We start from the raw sequence: 21,225 nt of genomic DNA on the forward strand, positions 1-21,225 counted from the left end.
GGACAGCTTCCTCCCATCCCTTTTATCCCTTTTGACAAGACCACTTCCTGGGCAGGAGATTGTAAGCTGGGAACACCAGGCCTGACTTTCCGAGGGTCCTCCCTTTTTTCTCTTCTGTCAGGGCCGCCCTCTCCCTTCCAGGAGTCAGAAATCTGTCATTTTCAAGGCACTGAGCAGTCACATCCCACTCCCAGATGGGGGAGGGCAGCCCCCACATTCGTGACTAAGCCTCTGCCTCAGGAATAGAGAAGTTCATACGAAGTAAACTTGCTCCCTAAATAATTTGGTACTCATGTCTGTCCGTCAAGCTTGCTTCTAAAGGGGGGCGGGGGGGCACCTGGATCTGTCAGTCACTTCAGGGCTATTGCCTTAGAGCAGAATCATTTCTCTGTACTCCCACTCCCTGCTGAGGCCAACGCCCCCCTCACCCCAGCAGGGTCCACATCAGTTCTACCTTTGGATGGCTGTACTGTGACCCAGCCCCAGGGGGCTTGGGCTGGTGAGGTAGCCCCTGACAACCAGAGCCAGCCAGTGCCACGTTATGGGAAGTGGACCAAAACCAGGTGGCTTCCCAGGCAGCCGCTAGACCCAGAATGGCCCAAAATAAGTTGAATAGAGCCCCGGTCACCCCAGTACTCCTGCGGCTCACTGCTGGCCCCTGCCAGTCAAATGGACAAAGGAAACGAGCCAGCGTGTGTGTGTGTGTGTGTGTGTGTGTGTGTGTGTGTGTGTGCGCGCGTGTCTTGGTGGTTCTTGGGGTTGTTGGGGAGGGGTGAGATGGGGCATCCCTCCACAGAAGGCAGGAATCACAACCCTGTGGTTTTGAGTGGAGACCAACCAGCCTTTCTAAGCAACACAGAGATTCTTTGCCCTGTCTGCTGGTTCACATCCCTTCTGCACACAAGTGTCCGCCTGGGCTTGGGGGGCAAGGCTCTTCGTCCATTCTGCCATCCTATGCCCCCTTAACCCTCATTTCTCAACACTCAAGGGGAGACTGCCTTAATCTCAAATGATGTGAGAAACAGGCATGCTCTCTCTGTCAGCCTGGGTGTAGCTCAGCCCAGACGCCATGCCCACTAGCTCCTCAAGTCCTGTTTCTCTCATGGACAGGGTTGCTTGCCCCCAGGTCTTTGCCCACAGTGAGGACTCGCTCCTGCCTCCCCAGACACCTCTCCCTTACGTGGCTGGCAACCTCAGTCAGGTGCCCTTGGAAGACTCCCAGTCAGGGCCACAAGGCCTGGCTGCCTTAGGAGGCCATGTCCCTGGTGAGCACACCTTCCTGCCCACCTCAGAAGGCTCCCCTCCGAGGAGTAAGGTGAAGCCTAGAGACAAGCATCCAAAGTCACCTAGCAAGTTAACAGAAGCCTGGAGCTCCACCTGCCCCTCCTGCAATCTCAGCGGTCACATCCTACGAGAAGCCATGGGCAATCCCCAGTGCCAGGGCTCCCCACCCCCACCACAGGCAGTGAAGTGACGGAAGACTGGTCCAAGGGGCAGAGTGACTGGATGGAACTGGTGACCAGCGGGGTGGCAGAGGGCAGGGTGGCCCGCTGAGGCCCAGGAGCCAGGGTGAGGCGGGGCCAGTGAGCATGGGGCCCAGCCTCCTAGCCCAGGCCCTGCAGCTCTGCCTCGGACTTGGCATGGCCAAGGGGCCGCAGTGTCCGGGGGGGTCTGCCCTCGGACCCCCGGTCCTGCTCCTCATAGCCAGGATTCAGGCGGCCCATGTTGAGGGAGCAGAAGAAGCTTCGCCCTGTCCCAGCATGGTGCTCCACCAGGGCCTCCAGGCTGGCGAACTCGGCAGGCAGGTGCTAAGGAGGAAAAGGCCGAAGCTCCAGCTCCCTGTCTCCCCATGGCTCCGCTCTGGACACCAACCACCCCTTCACAGGGGATCCTGCCCCACTCCAGAAGGGAGGAAATTCAAGCCCAGAGAGGTCACTGTCCCTCTCACGGCAGAGCCAGACACCGTCTCCTCTCTTTCTTGCCAGCCTGGACAGGACTGAGCCATCCAGTTGGTGATAAGGGCATACACCCAGTCCCTGGAAACCTGTGGTCAGGTCAAGACTCCAGACCTAGAAGCCCAGGGGCTGGGTGAGCTTAGACCAGCCCTTGCCCTCTCTGAATCAGTTTCCAGCTCTGCTAAAAAAAAAAAAAAAAAAAAAAATGGGCTAGGTTGTGTGGGAAAGCCACTTTTAAAAGCCAGCATCCCTATAGGAATGGGAGACATGACCGGGCCCAAGCCTCTACACTGGAGGTCTCTTCCAAAAGGCCACTCTGGAGAGAGGGGCCTGAGGGCGGGGCGGTAGAGAGAGGTGGGGCCAAGCGGGGCCTGAGGGCGGGGCCAGCAGTCAAGATGGAGAGTTAAAAAAGAGGTGTGGCCAGAGAGAGCCAATGGGGCACCGTGATGAGGTGAGGGGGGGCTTCGCGGCTAGAAAGGGTGGGGCCTGAGGGCTGGGGCGGGGCCGAGCAGGCTGCCCCACACTCACCTCCACGCAGTAGCGGCCCAGGTGGTTCCGGAAGACCTGGTGGGGCACCACGCCGCACTGTGTCCGCACTGACAGGCACCACTGGCCACTGGCGCCCGGCTCGGGCCACAGCAGGAAGGCCCCAAGCACGTCTCTCCGCAGCAGGGCCAGGGCACTGGGCCTGGGAGGGCAGGAGGGAGAGGCTGAAGACGGGAGCCCTGGCCTCAGGTCGCTCCCCGGGGCAATGGCGTAACTGGAAACCATGCTTGACCCAGAGTAGTGGGCCCTCCACAGAAGGAAGCTTTTAGACTCCCATCCTAAGAGGCTTCTGAGGGGTCCCTAGCTGCTGACCGCTTCAAGGCCCAACCGGGAGAGTTTTGAAGAGCTGATGGTTAGGAAGCCGCTGCCCTGTGACAGGCCAGGTGCTGACAGCTTGACCTGAGTTATCCCATTTGATCCTCTCCACAGACCTGTGATGAAGGTCCTCTTATTATTCCCACTTTACATTTGACACACTTGAGGCCCAGTAGGGTGAAGTCCTTGGCCTGAGGCCACCAAGGTCAGGATGGCTCTGCCCTTGTACAGAAATGTGCACATGTCAGGGCCCTGAGGGAGCCCACAATCCATTCCTCTGCCCACCCCAGGGGCTGGGCATCCGGCCAGGCCAGGCCCCTCCTACCTGGAGATGCCAGCAAAGGCCCAGATGTTCTCCGTCAGACTGCCCTCACTCTCCACCAGGCACGAGGGACCACCAGGCCCCCGGGGCCACGCTTCCCACGCAGCAGGGACTATGGAGACCAGCCGGGGTCAGAGGAAGAGGCCCGAGCCCAGCCCGCTCACCCCACCACAACAGACCCCACACCCCGACGCTGGTCTCCTCACCAAGACTCCCCCAGCAAAGACACATCCGCACAAGGCACACCCAACTCATACCCACTCACCAGCTGAAGCACACCCACAGCTGTACCATCACCTATGCAAGCCCCCCAAGCATGCAGACCGACATGCAAACTCACGTGGACACGCACATAACCACACACAGGCCCAGCCTTGCAGAAAGGGCCACTCAGGCCCAGCCTCTCTGATTCACAAGGGCGCACTCAGGCCTGCGCCCCTGCTACCTTGGGGCAGGCGAGGTCTTTGCAACTCACAGGCCTCCCGAGCTGACAGCTGCAGCTGAGTCTCGTAGGTGCAGCCTCGGTAAGCCCCGGAGCGGATCACCTTGCTGCGAATGGCCTTCTTGCGCACCAGTGTGGGTGAGCAGTAGGGATTCCCCAGGCGGGCATGGCGGGTGCCCCCACGGCCTTCTGACTCTGGCAGCTCCTTCTAGGGCACCAAGAGGGGCCCACAACGGGCAGGCAGACTCAGGCCCAGCCACGTCAGGTCAGGCAAAGCCCCCTCCCACTCAAGTCCAGCACTCCCCTCCTATGACCCCCTAACCCTCGCCCAGGTCCCCTGTCCACTGCCCGCTCCCTGGCTGGGGTGCTGCATACCCCACTGCCCACAGGCCCCTCTGCAGGAAGCCGCCGGAAGGAGACCAATGCATGAACGTTCTGTGAAAGCTGATCCCGGCTGAAGGGTTCCCGTACAAGGCCAGGGGGGCCCCCCGGGCTGGACAGTGGCTTCAGGGGCATGTCTCCTGCAGACGCCAGGCAGGGCTCAGGCTGTGCCCGCTCCTCAGGGTGCTGCAAGAGGTAAGCAAGCTGGAAGGAACGGCAGAGCAGCAGGTGCAGGATCTGGACCTAGGGAGGGGGAAGGGGTTGACTCAATTGGGGCAGGTTTCCTGGGGAACCCCTTAGGCATCAGTGCAGGTAGCCCCTTGACTCGGGATCCTCTTCCGCATTCTTCCTGGGAAAACTCCTACTTATCCCCCAAAACTTCACCACCATGCAGTCCCCCCTACCACCCTCCTTTATTCATTTAACAAATACTGGGCATCTGTTTTGTTCCAGACATCATGCCTGGAGCTGGGAATACACAGGCTAAATGCACTCCTATCCCCTAGGTACACCCTGTGTCAGTACCCTCTTAGAGCAGTGGCTAAGAGCCCAGGCCCTCCAGTCACACAACCTGGGATCCAATCCTGGCTGTGTCATGTAGGGGCTGCTCTGTGACTCTAGGCAGAGCATGGCACTTCCGTGCCTCAGTTTCCTTATCTCCACTTCCCTGTGCTCCTTTAGTGAAATGGAGCACAGAAAGCCCCCAGCATGGGCCCACTGCTCTGGGGCCAGTACATTCTACCCACCACACACATTATCTAGCTCCAACATATTGGAACCGTGAGCTCCGGAAGATCAAGGGCAGTGTCTCAGCCACCTGTCATTCCAGCAGCCAGCACAGAGCTGGAGACACAGGGGTGACGGCAAATCATTGCTGGATGGAGCCAAGCCAACCTCCGCTTGCCAAACACTTGGCTGTCAAGGCTCTGTGGTTCACGGCCGTCACACTAGCTTTGACTTCCAGGATCTGTCCGCTCACCCTCTGGCTCCGAGGGGCCAAGCACTAGAGCGGTTCCTGACCTGGACCCAGTTTCTGCTCTCACAGAATTCCCTTGTCTGTCATCAGGGACAGACCAATGCTACAGTGTGGCTCACGTCACAAGACCTCAGAAGGGAAGAGTGGTCTAGAGGACTCCAGGTGGGCTTCACAGATACAGGGACTGGCCTTGAAGGGCAAGTTGGAATTTGCCAGAAGGGGAAGGGAATTCCAGGCAGAGAGAACAGCATGAGCAAAGGCCTGGCAGTGTGACCATCCAATTTCTAAGCACATGTCCTGACACCCACTTCCAGGCCCCGGGAATGCTGAGGCCGCTAACTTGCTTTTGTGGGGTCCCCGGTGGGGCAGAGCCACAGAAGGAGCAGGTGTGACAAGGAGTGCCTGCCTGGAGGGGGCTCGGGCCAGCTTGACTAAGCCCTCAGAGGCCTCGGTCCCCTGGAGACCCTGCTGACACACAGCACACCCCCCAACACCACCCTCAGTGATGGTTCGCCTGCCCCAGGCCCCAGATACCTCTCCGGGCTGGTTGCCTACAAAGAGGTGGCAGAAGAGCTTGCTGGCTGGGCTCTGGGGGTTTCGGGCCACGAAGGCAAACTGGCAGTCAGCTGGGCACCAGGTAGAGTAGAGCACGCGCCTCAGAGCATGAGCCATCAGGAGCACCTGCGAAGGAGGGGGCGGGACAGCCTCCATCAGTCCCACCGCCCGTGGGCCCCACACACCTGCCGGCTGGCCTCCCGGGCCTGCTCTCCAGCTTAGGGTCCACCAGCTCCCGGGGGAGGAGCTCTTCTCTCCTCCCAGGCCTGCCCAAACCCTGCTTCAAAGGGGAACCCTCGTCCTTCACATGGCCACTGGGCTTGGCCCCTTACTCCCCACTGCCAACCTGCTGGTTGGGATCGTCACCCCCATCCTGTGGAACTGAGGGCCGAAGTATTCACGGTCTGCAGGGTCACGGAGAAAGGCAGTGGCAGCAGACCCTGGGGTCGCACCCCTGGTCTCTGGAGTCAGGTGACCAAGGTTTGAATCCTGGCTCTGCCCCACTCTGTGTGCCGTGGGCAGGTAAGCACAGCCCTCTGAGCCCTTGTGACAATTGTTAAGGGGAGACAGTACCTCCCTCTGATGGGGTTGTGGGTGGGGGTCAGTGAGACCTCACGCACATGGCACAGGACCTGACCCCAGGGCCCCTGTGATGCACACGTCTGGGACACGATCTACACCACAGTCTTAGGAGAGTGGCTCGGGGTTGTGGGCTACACAGTCTGACACGAGGTGAGCGTTCAACACACACTGGCCTTGCACCGGGAGGAGGGTCAGCGACCGAGCAGGGGCTCCCAACTGGCCTCCAGTCTGAGTCTGGCCACAGCCCACTGGCCAACTCTGGACAGGCTTACACAGAGGCCCGGGGACCTGCAAAAAGCTGGGGCTGACCGTCCTGACGCTCAGGCCAGGAGTTAATCTCCGGACATTCTGGAGAGCTTGCCAGAGGGCAGGGCCCTCAGAGAGAGAATGTTCAAAGGCCCAGAGCAGACTGGGGTGGTGGGGAGGCTCCAGGGGTGGCGCAGGGCCAGGTGCATTCTGAGTAGGACACTTGTCCCGTCCAGTCCTCACCTGCACCCACACGGGCTCCTACCTCACCCTCCCCGCTGTAGATCTTGAGGCCCTGAAGGCTGAATTTCAGGATGACAGCCCGGCGTCTGGGACAATCCTAGGCAGGAGAGAGTCCGATGGGCGCAGGTATTACCTCCCAGGCCCTGCCCTGTCCCGCCCAGCCTCAGCATCAGTCACCACAGGCTGGTCAGCCAACCCCTCCCCAGCTGCCAAGGGACTGAGCGGTGGATGCCTCAAGAGCTGGGGAAGCGTGGATGGCTCCTGGCAGACCACCCCCAGGAGGGCCATAGCTGGCCGTGTTATGACCATCCCCCACATGTCCCATCTATGGCTTCCACCCATGGGACACAGGTCACGACTACCCAAGGGAAGGGGTCCCCGGGCATAAGGGACACGGCTATAGGAGCCTGGGGATGGCCCTCGCTGGGCCGCTTCTCCGAATGGCTTTGGTGTCACCCCTCCCAGGGCCTCATTTGCTCCATCTGTGATTGGGGGGTTGGATCAGATGGTCTCGGGGCCATTCCAGCCTGACATTCCAAGGCTGTGATTCCCTGCCCGGGATGTGCCCTCCCCAGCTCCCTACCTTCAGTGCCCACAGCTGTTGTTGAACCAGCCACACGCTCTCCTGGGGGTCCAGGTCGTCCACAGGGAAGGAACCCACATACTGCTTGGGGGTGTGGTGAGGGCGGGAGGGAGGCAAGGCAGTTCCATGGCTTCTGATCCCCTCCTCCAAATCCCTCCCTCCTACCAACACACGCTCTGCTCTGTGGGGTAAGCTGTGGACAGTGACAGAGCACTGTGCTCCGGCCTAGTAGGCTCTCCCACTTCCCAGCAGGTGGCTTTGCCCGAGCGGCTTTGCCCCTCTGAGGCCCCGTCTCCTCACCTGTGCACACACACATTCTGGAGCCCGGGTCAGGGAGGGAAGACACAGAAATGGTTCCTCCCCACTCCCCATGACCCGCCACTCAGTCACCACGCACCAGAGCGCACCCCATGTGGGCGGCCCCACCCACCTGGGCGAACTTGGTGATGCACCTGGGCCGGTGAGGGGCTGGGCCGCAGTCAGAGGCTCTCCGGCCCCCTGCCCCGGCCTTCTGCATGGCCCCCAGGGTGCCCAGCTTCGAGCTCCACAGGGGAGGAGGCAGCAGAGGGCAGGGGAGAAGGGACGGTTCCCACGTACCGGAGCCACGCTGCTCCCCTCAGAGGCCAGGGATCTCCTGCACCTCACAAATCCTTCCGGAGCACTTGCCGTGTGCCAGGCAGCATCCAGGGCACTGGGGACACAGGGAACACACAGCCCAGAACAAAATGACCGACTCCCTCCTGCCTCGGGGAGCCCACATTCTCGTGTGAAAGAGAGCGAACTAATCAATAGGAGAAGGAATTTGCTAGGGGTGCCTGGGTGGCTCGGTGGCTCGCCCGTCTGACTCTTGGTTTCGGCCCAGGTCATAATCTCACAGTTTGTGGGTTCAAGCCCCAAGTCGAGCTCCGCACTGACCTCATGGAGCCTGCATGGGATTCTCTCTCTCTGTCCCTCTCTCTCTGCCCCTCACCCACTCATGCATGTGCCCACGCTCTAATAAACTTTAGAAGAGTTAAGAAAAAAAAAGATATGCCATACGCTAGACCATGATAAAGCAGAGAGGAGGCTATGATATGCAAGTGAGGGGTTGGCCTCACTGAGGAGTGAGCTTTGGGAAAAGAGCCAAAGGTAGGGGTGTGGCAGGCCACACCCTGGGTCAAACACAGACATCTCTGTGCTCTGGGCCGGGCCTGCCCTGTCCAGGGTCCTGTAACCAGCCTGTACAAAGTGTCAGGAGCAGGTGGGGCACACTGGGAAGACACCACCTGAGAGGAGGGGTATGACAGCTGCCAGAACAGTCTGCAGAGTCACAGGATGCGCAGACCTTACCAGAAGAGTGGGCCAGAGCCAGGTGGGCATCGGCCTTGAATGTCACACCACAGGAATGTAGGCTGTGCCCTGCGGGCAGTGGGGAGCTATAGCAAGTTGCAAGGCAGGAGCTCTGTGATCTATGGGAGTGACCCATGAGCTGGATGGCCGGAGCTGCAGAGGCGGGGATGTGCTCCACAGGCCCTGGCCCATTCGGCCAGCCAGACGCCAGCCGCTGCCTGAAGCCCCCAGGGGGCCCTGTCCCCCAATGCAGCCCAGGTTTTGGTCTTTCCTGGGGCCCCTCTCCCAGAGCCACCAGTGGAGAGAAGGAAACCTCCCTTACTTAGACTGTCCTCAAGGACCAGGAGAGTGCTCACTCCCCCGAGAGCTCATGACCATTGGTGGTACACAGTGAATGAGGAGTCAAGGCTTCTCGAGAAAGAATGGCTGACTGCCTCTGCCTGGGTCCCCAATGACTCTCTCCCTTAGTTTTTGCTGGGGCCAACCCAGACCCTCCCACCTCCCTCCCCCATCCTGCCTGGCTCTGTCTCCCCAGACTACTTCTAATCACTGCACTTAGGATCAGAGAGACCTGTGTCCAGATGCTCTGTGAGTCTGGGCAAGCTGCCCCACCTCTCTGAGGCTCCATTTCCTCATCCCCAAACCTGGGATAATGTGAGGAGGCAAGACCTGAATGGAGGAGCAGGCACCCAGCATGATGCCATCTGGGCGGGGAGCGACACTGAACAGGTACAGAGAGGATGGGGGACCCCAAAGTCTGCTGTTCGGGAGGGAGCTTGGGAGGACAGAGAGGTCTGACCACTTCCAGCACCCTCCTTACACTGAAGGACTAGAAGACCTCCCAGTCTAGGAGAGCAAGTCAGAAGGAGAGGCCTGCCTGGGAGCAAAGATTCCTCCAGGAGAAAGCAGGTGGCATCAGGGCCCCGCCCCGGCCGGAAACGGGCGTGTCCCACTTAGGCTCCACCCACCTTCAGGCAGGTGCTTAGAAACTGACACTCCCAAGGCCAAGAGCCCAGGAACCGCCCCTACCTCTGCCTGCCCAGACCTTCAGCCCCAGGCTCAGCGAGGGTGGGGGCAGCAGCAGCCTTCCAGTACATTCTGCGAGCAACCTACTACTTTACTTTCAGTGAGTCGCCAGCACCAGAAGAGCCAGAAATAAAGGCTGCGTGCTCCCCTTGATGCCTTCCTGGTTCCTCCCTCCTGTACTCTCTCCCCTCCTGCTTTTCTGGTCTCACACCCACTTTGTGATCCTGACCGTTCTTCACATCATGTCCATCACCTATCCTCCATTTGATGTTTAAATACAACAAAATTAGATGTGTAACTGGCACAAAAGCTATGTGGCCGCCATGCCAGGTATAAAGCTGGGGCTTCCAGTGACCTCGCCTTTTGCCCTCATTATCACATCATGGGCTGGGATGCCCTGGACCCGCAGGCAGTGGGAAACAGAGGAGGCAAAGGCCAAAAACCAAATGGGGCAAAAGGGAGACAAGAGGAGATAAAGGGCAGCCAATGGAAGTGCGAATGGAGATGAGAGGACAAAATAAGAGATAAAGGAGGGATGGGAGCAGGGAGAGATAAGGAGCACATTTCCCACCCTTCCTGTGCTGACACAGCCCCTCAGTCTTTGGTGTAAGACAGCAAAGAGCCACATGGGTCCGCAGGCACACTCACATTCGCTCTCACACATGCCGAGACAACGGTGTCTAGGGCTGCAAGCTGCCTCCTCCCTCCAGATCCAGAGCAGCAACTTGCTTGGGGACACTCCACTGTCCGGATGGTGGAGGTGGGGGCGCCCCACCACCTACCATCTCTGGATCCTCCCCCACCCCCCGCCCCCCATTCCCCAGGAAACTGGAAGTTTGTCTCTTCCTCTCCCTCCCTCCCAAACCTCCCTCTCAGTGCATTTCAGCCCCAAGCCTGGAGTTGGGGGCTGCCCAAGGGACCAGTGAGGGTACCAGGCTCACCCCAACCCCGGGAAACAGACCTGCTTACTCATTCTGGGCACAAACACCCACTCATCGCTTTGGAACACAACTGTTTTTCCAAGGTTTTACACAGGAGACTGGCTGGGTCAGCACCTTTCTAGGGGGACACCTTTGGAATGAGGCTGGGGCTCTTCTCTTGCTCCTCTGAGGTTTTCCAGGTGGCCCTGCTTAGAGACAGGACACTGGATGGGTTGATCTGTGTCGAGGGGCAAGGACAGAAGCCCTCTACTGCACCGCATCACAGCTCAGTTGAGTCATGGCGGGGCCCACCTTTACAGCATCTGGGAGACCGCTCAGCCTGGAGTCTGGGCTTAGCAAAGGGTAGTTCAGAGGGGTGAAGCCACTTTCCAGAGGTCACACAGCATAAGGGGGGAGGGGGTTGGGAAGCAAGTCTGGGTCTCTGAGGGCTCTTCCCCTAGGCCACGGCAGTGTCCTCAGACTCCCCTCCCCAGTAAGCAAGGTGTCACGTTCGAGTTTGGTGAGTCCCAGTCTATCCGGCTGCCCGGAGCACCTCAGGCGCTAGGGGCTGATCTTAATCAGCAAAGCAGCTGCGTTCTCTGCCTGACTGCCTCTCTGCCCAGATGGTCTGGGGCTGCCAGAGCCCCTCCGGTCACCTGCCTCACCTCCACTATCTTTGGCCCCAGCACACTCTTTGTGCCACCCTCACCTGCCCTTGGCCTCCGGGCGGGAGGGGACTGGACCAAGCAGCCAGAGGCCAAGATCAACATCACAGATTGTGAGGTCCAGGAGGCTGGTATGACCTTGGGCAAGCCACTTAACCTCCCAGCCTCCATTTCCTCAACTGCAAAGTGGGGATGATAGTAGCAGCTGTCTCCTGGGTTGTTTGTTCCTCCTGAAAATATTTCAAGCGCCAACTACCTGCCAGGAACAAAACAGTCCCTGTCCTGGGGGGGCGGGTAGTAGATAGCAACATTTCAGAGGACTTACGTGATCTGGAGAAAAACAGTAAGGTGGGGAAGATACGTGGTGTGGGTGTTCGGGGGGTGCTATTTCATACAGGGTGGTTGGGGACGGCGGCTCCAAGCAGACGACATTGAGCGCAAAGTGCTGTTTTCAGGATTAAGTGGGGCCGAAGGCACGCAGGGGGCCAGCGCCCGGGAGGCACAGAGCGCTGCCCAGCGCGGGTCATTCTTCCCGCTCTTATTGTCATTCCTGGGGACTGCGGCCAGGGCTTTGGGCTGACGGTACCCGGCCCGGGGCAGAGAAACTCCCCGGACCGACCGAGGGGCGAGCGAGGCAGGACGCCGGCGGAGGAACGGCGGGGGTGACGGCAGAGGTGACGGATGGTGACGGCGGAGGTGGCGGTGATGCGGGGCAGCGGCCGGGATGCTCCTCCCCAGCCGAGACCTCCTCCCCACCTCTGCGGCCGGGGACCGAACCCCTCTCCCGCCGACCCCCCCCCCCCCCCAGCCCCAGCCCCTGCCCGGCCCCCCTGCGCTCACTCACCGCAGCCTCCGCGTCTCGAGCCCGGTCGCCGCTGCTCCGCGCCGCACCCCCCGCGCGTCCTGCGCGTCTCCGCCTCCCGCCCCGCGGCGCCCCCCGCCCGCGCGCCCCCCACGTGGCCGCGGGAACCAGCACCCGAATCACCTGGCGGCGGCGCCCGGCGCTAACTCACCAATCGGCGCCCGCCGAGCGGCTCCGGTCGAGCGCGCCGCCCAATCAGCGGCCGCGAGGGGCCCTGGCACCGCCCCCGCCAGCTCTCGCCCCGGCGCCTCGGCGCTCCGCCTTAAAGGGCCTGAGGGGTCAGCTCTGCCCACCGAGGGCGTCGCTACTCCGGCTGGGGACCCTCAGTGCCCAGGGCCTCACCGGTGGTCCCCTCTTTGAAGAGACCTCCCCTTTCTGCCCCCTAGCTAGCTCCTCCTTCTTCAAGCGGCGGCTCCAGCAGCTCCTCCTCCGGGAAGCCTTCCCAGACCACCAGGGACTCCCCTAACCCCTGGAGAGCCGTCGCAACTCTTGCTGGTCACCCCACTCCTCTTACTAGAGTGCAAGCGGCACTGATGAGAAGGGGCTTCCATCCCCAGTGCGCAGGACAGAGCCTGTTCCGTTCAGTGGTTGCTGTCTCGGTGAGTGAGTGAACGCGCCGAGGACCCGGTCTCCGCCGCCGAGGCAACCCAGCTAGCCGCACCCTTCCTCCCTCGCCCTCCGATGGTAGGGGGTATCGCGTATCCTCTTCCTCATCCTTTTCCCGCCGGGCCGGTTTCCTAGAAGGATCAGTTGAGTCGGCCCAGTTCAGCGTGAACCTTGGTCACTGTACGTGGGCCGTGACCCTGTCCTTCGGGTGAGCAAATCCAGCCAGAGTGTCAGCCAGAGCTCTGAACTGGAAAGCACTTTCGTTCCCATCAGGCCAGGCACCTTGTAGGTGCCAAAAAATAAATTGCAAACCCAATTCAACCCGGCCTTCGGTGTAAGTGAGACGTGAGTTTCACCGCAGAGAGGAGACACCAGACATTGCCTATGTGCTTACTCTTCAGAAAAAAGGGCACCGGGGCTCAGGTCCAGTGGGAGAGCAGAGGCTGCACCCCAGGAAGGGACAGAGGCGGAGGAGGCAGAGAAACAAGGTCTGGGGCTGAGAGCCTCAGGTGAGTTCCAGGAGGAGGCTGGTTTGAGCCCCACCTCTGTTCTGGGCATTCCCTTGGTCTCCCCAGAACATCCGCGTGCCCTTCCAGAGGCAGCTTTGGGGCGTATTGGTTAGAGGCTTGGCCCCAACTTTGGGCACGTTGTCTTACCAGATGTGGGACCTTGGGCAAACACCTTAATCCCTGTAATCCTGAGTGCCTCATCTGCAAACGTTACTCACACCTGACGCATAGTGACGTGAGGATTCCAGTGAGTTTCCTGGGCAAAGTGCTTGGCACAGTACCTGACCCACAGTAAGTGAAATGCTCAATAATTAATACCAGCTGGTGTTAGACAAAAGCTAAAGGGTTAATTCTTACTAGCTTTCTTAAATAATAATAATAAAAAAAAGGCATGTAAATTTTAAATAGAGGACTTACCAATCAATTACTGGATTCGCAGTCCTACTTGGACTCTTCAGAGAAAACAACACAAGCCACAGTTGCCTTAACTACTGGCTCTCACAAGTTTCTGATGCACACAATTACTTCTGAGGCATACGCTTTTTTAAAACAGTGACAGGAATTTGTTTCAGGTCAAAATGAAAAAAGACCAAGGAATTAAATTCAGATGGTGAAAAAAGTAAATCAGAAAGAGAATTCTGCTTTCTAAACCTTTATCGGGATAAGGGGACAGAGGGTCAAGGTCTCAGTGGCCGGCACTGTGCTAGGTCCCAGAGATGCTGAGATTTACAACAAAACACCACAATCTGGAAAGATAATGTGTGAAATATGTATGTGACATTGGCTCCTGACCACCAAAGATCCCTTTTTTATTGGTCTTCACCCTCAAGAATACAACGTTTCTTTCTTTCTTTTTTAATATATATATTTTTAATGTTTTATTTTTGAGAGAGAGAGAGTGTGTGTGTGTGAACCGGAGAGGGGCAGAGAGAGAGAGAGAGAGGGAGACACAGAATCCCAAGCAGGCTCCAGGCTCTGAGCTGTCAGCACAGAGCCCGAGGTGGGGCTCAAACTCACCCACCGTGAACCACAAGATCATGACCTGAGCAGAAATCGGATGCTTAACTCACTGAGCTACCCAAGCGCCCCAGGAATACAATGTTTCAAAACCAAATGCCTTTGTCCATTTGAAGTTCATTCCTTCATTTCTATTTAAGTATCAAAGTAATGTAACTGCTCACCCGAGCTATTCCCCCACGTTACCAAGTTCAGTTGATCTAATTCCACTAAAAGCACAGAAACTCTGAGCTTCTGCTATGCATGCCGCCTTACTAAAGGTCCGTGAGATGTAAAAGCTGCGGTTTGCATCAAAGGAAACAAATTTCGCTGGGTGTCAGCCATCTCCTGGGTAGGCTAACCTAGTTCCGTGCAGGACGACAGCATACAACGGTCATCACCGCATCATCATCCGCCCCAGGTATCTTGTCCTGCACCGATCACAACACAGCTCCCGGGAGCCAACAGGGTAGAACTTCAGCCATTGGGATAGTGACTCACTTCTGCAGGAAGCCGAAAGGAGCTATTTCTATGAAGCAAAGGAAGAAATGACAAAAAAAAAAAAAAAAAAAAAAAAAAAGAGGCAAGCTAGGGTGCTGAGTTTATGATCCCTGAACATGTTAGGGCACACATGGTTATTTCCTGATGAGTCAATGATAATTACTAAACTACAGCTGTGAGCTTGCTATCACAATCTTCCCTTTTTTCTCTAAACTTTCAGAATCTGGTACTGGGGTTGCCGGCTGATGAAGGTGAGCGGGAAGTAACATCACATCATTTCAAGTCTGATCGCCAAGCCGGTGGGCTCGCAGCAGCCCTCAGAACACCTCCGCCTCCACATCTGGTTTTCACGGCGCAAGCTCCCATCCGTTTCCTCAGTTAACACCTTCCCGCATTGACGGTTACTTTCAACCTTGAGCACCATTATTGCATTGTCTAAGGTATGTCCTAACGGCTGTCCCTGCAACCTACCCCCAAGATTGCACCCTCCCAAAGTGACTGGCCTAGAACACAAACGAAAACCAGACACAAAGATGTGTTATGGGGCTGAACTGTTTCTCCTCCCTTAACCTCCCGTTATTGAAGCCCTAACCCCTAGTGCCTCAGAATGTGACTGTGACTGAGAGGGTCCGTAAAGAGGTAAATTAAAATGAGGTCATTAGGGTGAGCACTCATCCCGTATCAGCAGGGTCCTTTTAAGAAGAGGAAATTTAGGGGTGTCTGGTGGCTCAGTCAGTTAAACGTCCAACTCTTGATATCAGCTCGGGTCATGAGCTCATTGTTCATGAGTTTGAGCCTCTGCACTGTCAATGCAGAGCCTGCTTGGGATTCTCTCTCTCCCTCTCTCTCTGCCTCTCCCCCCACCTCACCTTTTAAATGTATTTTTGAGAGGGGGGAGGGGCAGAGAGAGAGGGGGAGACACAGTCCAAAACAGGCTCCAGGGTGTGACCTGTCAGCACAGAGCCTGGTGCGGGGCTTGAACCCATGAACTGCGAGATCTTGACCTGAGCTGAAGTTGGATGCTCGACCAACTGAGCCACCCAGGTGCCCCTTCCCCCTCCCTTTTTAAGCGTTCTTTCTGTCTCAAAATAAAGAAACTTTACATAAAAAAAGAAGAGGAAATTTAGACAGACACAGAGCAAGGACAAGGTGAAGACATCAGACAGCCATCCATAAGCCAAGGAGAGAGAGGACTGGAACAGATCTTCCCTTGGCTCTCAGAAAGAACCAGCCCTGTTGACACCTCGATCTTGGACTTCTTTCTAGACTACAGAACTGGGAGACAAACTGCTGTCTAAGCAACCTGGTCTGGTCTGTGCTACTTTGTTAGAGCAGCCCAAGCGCACTTCGTACGGTGATTAAATTCAGAAAGTGGACCACGACCCTCCATGGCCAGACTCCTCTTCCCACGTCTTCTGGTTTGGCGAAGCGTGGAGGTTATAGGATCAGGGACATGTCACCTGGTTTTCTAGGTGGGAACCAGAAGGTTAAGCGACTTGTCTGAGGTTGCATCGTCATCTCCAGCCCGTGGGCGCCTGTCAGAGGGTCCCAGTTAGGGCAGCGCTTCTGCTTTTGGAGGATGAATGGGCGCTGCCCCCCCCCCCCTGCCAAGCATCACCCCGAGCAGCCTGCATAGTGCTGCTGCTGCTTTATTTCTAGGAATCTAGTCCTCTCTTACTGTTCTAGGCTTTGCACTCCCTTCTGTTTCAATATTACCATTAACGTAATGATCCCCACCACCATCAATACAGTGGAATAAAATGGGTGCCCTCAAAACAGGCATTTTCTCTTGTTGCTACCTGTTGCCCCATTGGAGAAGCAGGGGAACGAGGAATGGTTCCTAGTACTTTTCCAACTGAGAGGTGTAGGTCGGAAGAGGTCCCCTCTCCATAAACACTTGTTAGAGACTTTGTTGCCGGAGACAAAATAGAGGATACTTAATAGAAAATTGGGGGCACCTGGCTGGCTCCGTAGCAGGCGTGTGCCACGCTTGATCGTGGGGTCATGAGTTCAAGCCCCATGCCGGGTGTAGAGATTACTTAAGTGAACTTAAAAAAAAAAAAAGCAGCCCATGCAGCAGGCACCGCTTTCTTTGTAGCCTGTCTTCACCCACAGCCAGCTATGGCCCGAGGGCTGGCCCAGGTGGCAGCTAATGGCTGCGCAGGCCTCTGGTGACCTCAGCTGAGAGCAGACTCGTATCTCTTGACCACCTGGCTGCTCTTCTCTCCTTCCCGGCATTTGAAACTCAAACTTATGTCTGTCTCCTCTTTCCTTTTCTCGCTCATCTTTAACATGGAAGCTCCTAGCTGTTTAAAACCTAGTTTCAAAATCTCCTAACAAAAAAATCTGGCAACCATTGCCCGCTAATCTTAAGGCAAGATCCTCTTGTGGGTTGTGGGCAGGGGTTTTGCTACCTGAGCCATCAGTGTCTAAAACCGCTAAGGAGGGAGTGGAGGAAAGGTGACTGGTCATCCATCTACCAAGCCTGGATTTACGTCTCACTCCATCACTTACTACATGTTTAAACTGGAGCAAATTAGCTAAATTTATTTGCTTCTGCAAATCGGGGTTCATTTCACACATCTTTGAGAACATATTTGTGAGAATCTGAGATAGTGTGATTTACAGCACCTAGCAATAGGAAACTACAGTGAATGGTCATTTAAACAACCAAACTGAACTCTTGTGAAATTAGAGAATTCTTGCTCATTTGTTTAAAAAAAAAAAAAGGTCTTTCCTAAAATTCTAAAATGCCTTAGTAACTTCAGTGTAGTGAACATGGTTCAGTACTTTGACAATGATCTCACATGACCCTTGGGTGGTTATTCTAAAAATAAACAAGAACTATGGATTTGAACACCTTGATTTGACAGATGAGCAAACCAAAGCTCAGGGAGATGAAGAGTCTTGGCCAAGGTCCCACAGCTAGCAAGTAATGCAGCCTCCAAGGACCAGAGGTACAGATGTTAGGACACTGGCCTGAGTGATGCACTCTAACCAGGAGGCTGTCTTAGGTTGGAATTGATGAAAATTTCCAGCAATTTCCGTATCATCCCAGCAAACTTAAGTTGCAAACAAGCAGCATAAGGGATTTAGGTCTGATGTAAGAAGAATTTCATCAGAGCAAAAGTTCTTCCACAGTAAAATGGATGAGCAACTCTCTGGGTTTTAGGAAAGAGTATCTGTTGGTACTGGGGGCAAAGCAGACAAGGATAGCAGGGGAGACCAGATGACTAAGGTTCCTCTCAGAATCGTGAGTGCAGTGAGCGAGGATTACTAATATCCCAGCTCATAATTACTAAGCAGATATCCTGTCCAGAAGGTTCAGTTGTCAGGCCATGTCCCCCTCTGACATGGCTCTAGGCAGACTTCATGTAGTACAAGTTTACAGGTTATCAAGAGCAGGAGGGCTGTTCACTCAGCAGTGTCCAAGTTCTGATGGAAGCTGTCGCTCCTGGAGGAAAAGCTCTCACAAGTACCAGTATCCTGTGAACTGAAAGAACTTGCCTGTAGTAAGGAAACCGTGAGGAAACAGCACCCCAAGGTTAGGATCTGAGAATGACCGAGTACTTGTACAGTAACCAAAACAACTCAGGACAGCCTAGATGACATTCCCATCTGTTGGATTACAGCAGATCCAAGATCGAATTCTAATAGTTCTTGCCAAACTTGTTAAAACAAAAGCCACCGTGACTCCTAGCTGCAAACTTAATAGTTTCATCTCATTTCCAAATCCTCTCCACTCTTAAGTCCTTTGTTTTCCATGAACAGAACACAGAGTCACTGGGCTGTAGGGTAAGGGAATTCCGAAGCTTGGAAAACTGCGGAAGGGAGAAAACGAAGCAGAGCAGCCAGAGATGGCTCTGCATTCAGAGGCCGGGTTTAGTTCTGGTTGTGACCTGGGGCAAGTTTCTGAACCACACTGTGTCTTAGTTTTCCCTCTGTAAAGTGGGCCTAATAAGCAATGATCATCTCATAGGGTTGCTAGGATTCAATGATACAACGTACATACAGAGCCTTGGAGAAGAAACTCAATTAGTGTTGGCTATTATCGTCACTATTATTTATATTAACAAGTCAAATTTGCCACTGCACTTTATTGAACACTCAAGGCACCACAGAGGAAGAGAAAGGCACCAAAGAGAAAGGTCTCTTTGTTAAACAAAGATTTCATAGCAAATAGTGTTATTTTTTTTTAACGTTTATTTATTATTGAGAGACAGAGAGAGACAGCATGAGCAGGGGAGGGGCCGAGAGATGGAGAGACACAGAATTCGAAGCAGGCTCCAGGCTCTGAGCCGTCAGCACAGAGCCTGACGCGGGGCTCGAATTCACAAACTGCGAGATCATGACCTGAGCCGAAGTCGGACGCTTAACCGACTGAACCACCCAGGCGCCCCGCAAATAGTGTTAATTACACATTTATATACAATGTGAAGAGAAAGAGAATTTCAATTTTTGAGGAAAATGACTTGGGAAGGTACCTTCGGAAGCCTCCTTTCACATACTGGTTGTTGACAAAAAATTAGGAACAGTTCAGACTAAGCTAATACATTTAAATAATCAAAGGTAGAAAATTTCTGCAACAGAAAAACCAGTGAAGAATCTGTGGAAAATGATAGAACTTAATAGAGAAAAAAAAAGTTAAGAGATTAGTTTCTTAAAAAAGGCAAACTCCATGCAGCTGAGGGATACCGTTTAGTGATCCCTCCTGGCTTCTGAGCACAGTTCTGCCAAGCAGTTCCTAAGCCAAGAGCTTCAACATGTTCGGGTTCTGTAGCTGTAGCTCAGCTCTGCAGAACTGAGTGACCATCTGTTCTCCCGTGAAAATGCAAAACAAACTGCATGCTGGGAAGTAACGTCGATCAGCACCTCTGGGGGAAGAGCTTAGTAATGATCTTTTTCCAATTAAGAAGAGAATTTCCCATCATGAACAAAATTAGAATTTTTGCTTAACTCAAAGAGAAATAAAGTAATTAATACAATTTTGCAGGTTCCAAAGATGAGAAATCTCAACTATAATCCTAAACTTTTAAAGTTTTTTAGTTGGCTAAATACAGCAGTTCATGAATATGGCTGGCTTAACCTCTTTCTCCTAATCTATCACATGATGGCCAAGAGTATCACAGCCGGAGCAAGACTAGATTCTTTAAAGTAGGTACAAAAAATAGGTTAGCAAACCTAAACTAGGGCTGACAAACTTTTGTAAGAATGATGGAAAAAATGTTAAAGGTGTCGGCATATTACCTAGCTCTTGTTTTCATGTAATTTTTTGGTTAATTATACCCAATAGACATGATTAAAACATACATCTGTTTTCTAAGATTTATATTGGACCAGACTTCCTTTTCATTAAGACCATGTGGATGGTTATAATCTGTATTGAATGCTTTTACCATAATACTAAGAAAAGATCTTCACATTTTTTTTTTTTTTTTTTTTTTTTGCAATGGTAGCTCTTCTTTCACAGGTAGGTTAAGAAGCTGACAATCTCTCTCCCGGTACTTTCTGAGATTCATTTATCAAAGGTAGTTTGTAGGTGGTTTAAGAGTATGTGAAACACCGTAACTGAGCTCAGTGAGTCACTAGCAGATGGTACTGAAGCCACTGATCCATGCTGGAAATTGCTGGGATTACATCTGGAGTTTGCAGTTTTTCCTTCTGTAACATGGAAGTAAAATGTATGTATCCCACTCCTTTAAATGCCTGGACGGGAGAAAAAACCAAACATTCCTTTATCTCAACATAAGTAAGGTGCCTGTACATCTCTGATGACAGGGTTTTCACTGAAGAGTGGAGTGGCCCTCTTGTCTCCCTTTACAAGATGCTGAAGCAAGGACAGTTTTGTCCTTATCTGAACTTCATCGTAACTTGACAAAGTTATGACATTCTGTTAGCTACAGAATGTCAGAGTGGGAAAGGACCCCCAATGATCTAATAAACTTCTTACCCTGTGCTGGAGCACCTACTGGACAACATAACCACTAGGTGGCTGTTCAGAGTATCTTTTTACAAGTGGGATCATAAAATGAAGAAACCAACCAAAATCCTCCAACTTTTGATCCCAGAAGAGTATTCTTAGCACAGGTACCCAACACTCATACTACTAAGAAATTGAGAATTATTACCTGCCAAATAGCAAAAGAGAAATTAGAATTACTTTCTAAGATCAGGTCTGTATCAACTCTTTTGCAGTGCTGTATTTTTTTTTTCTAGTCTAAAGACTATCTATCTGAACATTAAACATAAAAAACTGGAATCTATGATCTTGAAAACAAGGACCTCAATAAAATGCAAAATGACTTTAAACCTCTTATTCATTAAGTAATTGGGTTCAATATATCTAGAAACATCGTTTACCATCCATATGAAGAATTCAAAAGCAAATTAACTGAAGTTTGTATTTAAAAAGGAAAATGGAAGGGGAACCTGGTTGGCTCAGTCGGTTAAGTGTCTGACTTCGGCTCAAGTCATGATCTTAAGGTTCGTGGGTTCAACTCCCACGTTGGGCTCTGTGCTGACAGCCTGGAGCCTGGAGCCTGCTTCAGATTCTGTGTCTCCCTCTCTCTCTGCCCCTCCCTGGCTCCAACTCTCTCTCTCACTCACTCTCTCTCTCTCTCTCTCAAAAATAAACATTAAAAAACACGAAAAAATAAAAGAAAGAA

General features: G+C 54.1%; 1 protein-coding gene across 2 annotated transcripts; it reads right to left on the reverse strand.

The window, feature by feature from the left end:
* Window positions 1–166: 166 nt before the first annotated feature.
* On the reverse strand, window positions 167–11,984 carry SH2D5 (SH2 domain containing 5). Of its 2 annotated transcripts, none has more exons than XM_025912263.2 (10): window positions 11,931–11,984; window positions 7,577–7,837; window positions 7,147–7,227; window positions 6,586–6,660; window positions 5,472–5,618; window positions 3,956–4,204; window positions 3,614–3,788; window positions 3,142–3,250; window positions 2,484–2,643; window positions 167–1,808 (listed from the first exon to the last, which is right to left on the reverse strand). In XM_025912263.2, exons 2-10 carry the CDS (start codon window positions 7,661–7,663, stop codon window positions 1,605–1,607), a joined length of 1,287 nt encoding a protein of 428 aa, XP_025768048.1. In that variant the 5' UTR covers window positions 7,664–7,837; window positions 11,931–11,984; the 3' UTR covers window positions 167–1,604. The 2 variants fall into 2 exon arrangements, with proteins under 2 accessions (XP_025768048.1, XP_025768046.1); XM_025912261.2 differs by having other exon boundaries at window positions 7,147–7,230.
* Window positions 11,985–21,225: the final 9,241 nt, after the last annotated feature.

Source organism: Puma concolor, chromosome C1, assembly GCF_028749965.1.
Source record: "Puma concolor isolate L17-30 chromosome C1, mPumCon1.1.hap2, whole genome shotgun sequence".
NCBI lineage: Eukaryota > Metazoa > Chordata > Mammalia > Carnivora > Felidae > Puma > Puma concolor.

Bases quoted from the DNA above. Each gene is read 5' to 3' on its own strand.
- SH2D5 (XM_025912261.2), bottom strand. From the start codon at position 7,663: ATGCAGAAGGCCGGGGCAGGGGGCCGGAGAGCCTCTGACTGCGGCCCA. The intron at 6,661-7,146 runs GTAGGGAGCTGG...TCTCCTGCCTAG, and splicing joins AACAGCTGTGGGCACTGAAG to GATTGTCCCAGACGCCGGGC. The intron at 4,205-5,471 runs GTATCTGGGGCC...CCCCCTCCCTAG, and splicing joins TAGGCAACCAGCCCGGAGAG to GTCCAGATCCTGCACCTGCT.